The 2,494-nt window shown below is 44.5% G+C and overlaps 1 protein-coding gene across 1 annotated transcript in view; it reads right to left on the reverse strand.

Annotated features, from left to right (window-relative positions):
* Positions 1–1,551: 1,551 nt before the first annotated feature.
* The window catches only part of LOC119596116 (homeobox protein mab-5-like), a 12,290-nt gene continuing 11,347 nt past the window's right edge, over positions 1,552–2,494 (reverse strand). Inside the window, exon 2 of the mRNA XM_037945261.1 lies at positions 1,552–2,167. Coding sequence (XP_037801189.1) covers positions 1,785–2,167 — 383 coding nt within the window. The 3' untranslated portion in view covers positions 1,552–1,784. The remainder of the gene's footprint in view (positions 2,168–2,494) is intronic.

The following is a 2,494-nucleotide window of genomic DNA, read 5'->3' on the forward strand; positions in this document are numbered from 1 at the left end:
GAAAAAAAAAATCTGGAACGCCACCCGCCAGAGACCGTTTGAAAGCAGATGGTATCCTCTCCTCCGATCACACTCAAATCCCCTCAAAATCCTTCAGGGACTACAGACACGGCCACTCTGTCCACCACGCCCGCTATACACCTACTACGGGCTTTAGCAGGAGACAAGGCCAGGCCTACTGGGAGGGAATTAAATTTTACAACTACCCTCTAGCCTTCCCGGTCAGCCGCTGTCCATTTTATTGCCCGTTCGTCCAAATTCATTTACATGCTTTCTGCCTCTTGGGTGTCCCTTCCCTTACCCCCCCTCCCCCCTCTACCAAAGCTTTTGTTTTGGGCTCGATTTAATTGAATAGGTCTTAGGCCGATACATGTTTATGGTCCTTGGTGGTCCAGATGGAGGAGGAGAAAATGACCGGTAAATATAGTTGGATGATTAATGACGCTTGTGGATGTATATACCGTATGTTCACAATAAGGTTCTGTCGTGTATGTGTGTTGGTTTGTTTATGTGTGTTTTGTATGTTTATGCGCGTATTTTTGCGTAATTGTATGTTTATGTGCGTATTTTTGTGTAATTGCATGTTATATACGTATTTTTTTGTGTTGGTATGTTTTATGTGTGTGAATTTGTATGTTCGTGTATATGTACATGTATATGTGGGTGTATGTCTGCTTGAATGTACGTGAGCGTACGCGCGTGTGTGTGTGTTTGTGTGTGTGTGTGTGTGAGTGTGTGTGAATGTCCGTGCGTGTTTTCCTAAGGGTCGGATAAATGAAGGTCGTCCACGGCGGCGATAAGGCTTATCGAGATCTGATCGAAGTATGTTATTCCTCTCGCATACTTGTCAAATGGAGAATACCGCTCCGGCCTTAACGAATGGAAGAGGAGGAGGAGGAGGAAAGGGGGACATGTGGAATAAAAACAACAGAGGACTGAAAATAGGAATTTATGAGGGACGCATGGGGAAGATAGGTGTGAGGGGGGAGATGAGGAAGTATGGGGGGGGGGAGGAAGTATTGGGGTGGGGGGAGAGATGAGGAAGGATTGGGAGGGGGAGATAAAACAGCATTGTGGGCGAGATGAGGAAGGATTGGGGAGAGGAAATGAGGAGAATGAGAATTTGGAGGGTGAGATGAGGAAGGACTGAAGGGAAGAGAGATGAGAAAAGGAATTAGAGATTGAGAAAGGGGTAGAGGCATAAGGTAATGGGGTAGGAGGAGGACGCACTCTCCCCCCTCCCCACACTTTTTCTCACACCATGACACGAAGGAAGGATCTTATAAGGAGAAGGGAAGATCCCGCGTATGTCTTCACACCTCAGGTAAGATCCCGACCCGATTATGAGGATTTTCACGTACCTGCCCGAGCGAGGTCAAAGGTCATGACTCCCACTACCTGGTCAGGCACGGGATTGTCAAACCATTGCACTTTTATATATGGTATAATGATTATATGTGAATGATAGCAATATATATATAAAGAGAAAAAAATGCATTTTGATTATATGTACTATGATATTGCACCTTCAAAGTTCCAGTAACAAAACAAAAATATAATAAAATTAACAAAGTAGATACCATCCAACTCAAAATGCATCTCCTGCCTTGTTTCAAAATACAGAAAAACAAACAAACACTAAAAATCGTCAGTGAATAAAAAAAACACTTGAGAATCGGGGAGACTCGGGTGACAGATTAGATCATCAATTTATCTCTTTCCCTCTCCCCTCTTTTCTTTCCCCTCTTCTTCGCGCTGTGCTCCTTCAGGGCTCGCTCATCCATTCACGTCGCCGTCAACTCTCCCGTCAGCGACCCCGTCAGCGTCCCCGTCAGCGACGCCGCCAGCGACCCCGTCAGGAGCTCCGGCGAAGAACTAGGATCACTCGACACGTCCTTCTCTTCGATCTCTTCCCCTCGCTCCCCGCCGGCAGCGCCTCCTTCGCCTCCTGCAGGAGAGATCTTCGACTCCTTCTTGGCCTTCATCCTCCGGTTCTGAAACCATATCTTGATCTGCCGCTCCGTGAGGCCGAGGGCATGGGAGATCTCGATCCTCCGCCGCCTCGTCAGGTACCGGTTGTAGTGGAATTCCTTCTCGAGTTCTAGCGTCTGGTATCTGGTGTAGGTCTGGCGGGTTCTCTTGGGTCCCGAACCGGGTTCTTGCCCTGCTGGAGGAGAGCGGAACACGTTAGAGGTCTGCGCGTGGGGCAGTCGCAGCGGCGAGTTTATGGTTTGGTGACGCTGCCGTTGTTGCTGTTAGTATTAACATTAATGGTGTTGTTGTTGTTATTGTTATCATTATTATTATTGTTGTTGTTATTGTTATTATTATTATTATTATTATTATTATTATTATTATTATTATTATTATTATATTATTATTATTATTATTATTGCTGTTGTTATTGTTATTATTATTATTATTATTATTATTATTATTATTGTTATTGTTATTGTTATTGTTATTATTATCATTATCATTATCATTATCATTA

The sequence above is a fragment of the Penaeus monodon genome, chromosome 37 (assembly GCF_015228065.2).
Source record: "Penaeus monodon isolate SGIC_2016 chromosome 37, NSTDA_Pmon_1, whole genome shotgun sequence".
Lineage (NCBI taxonomy): Eukaryota > Metazoa > Arthropoda > Malacostraca > Decapoda > Penaeidae > Penaeus > Penaeus monodon.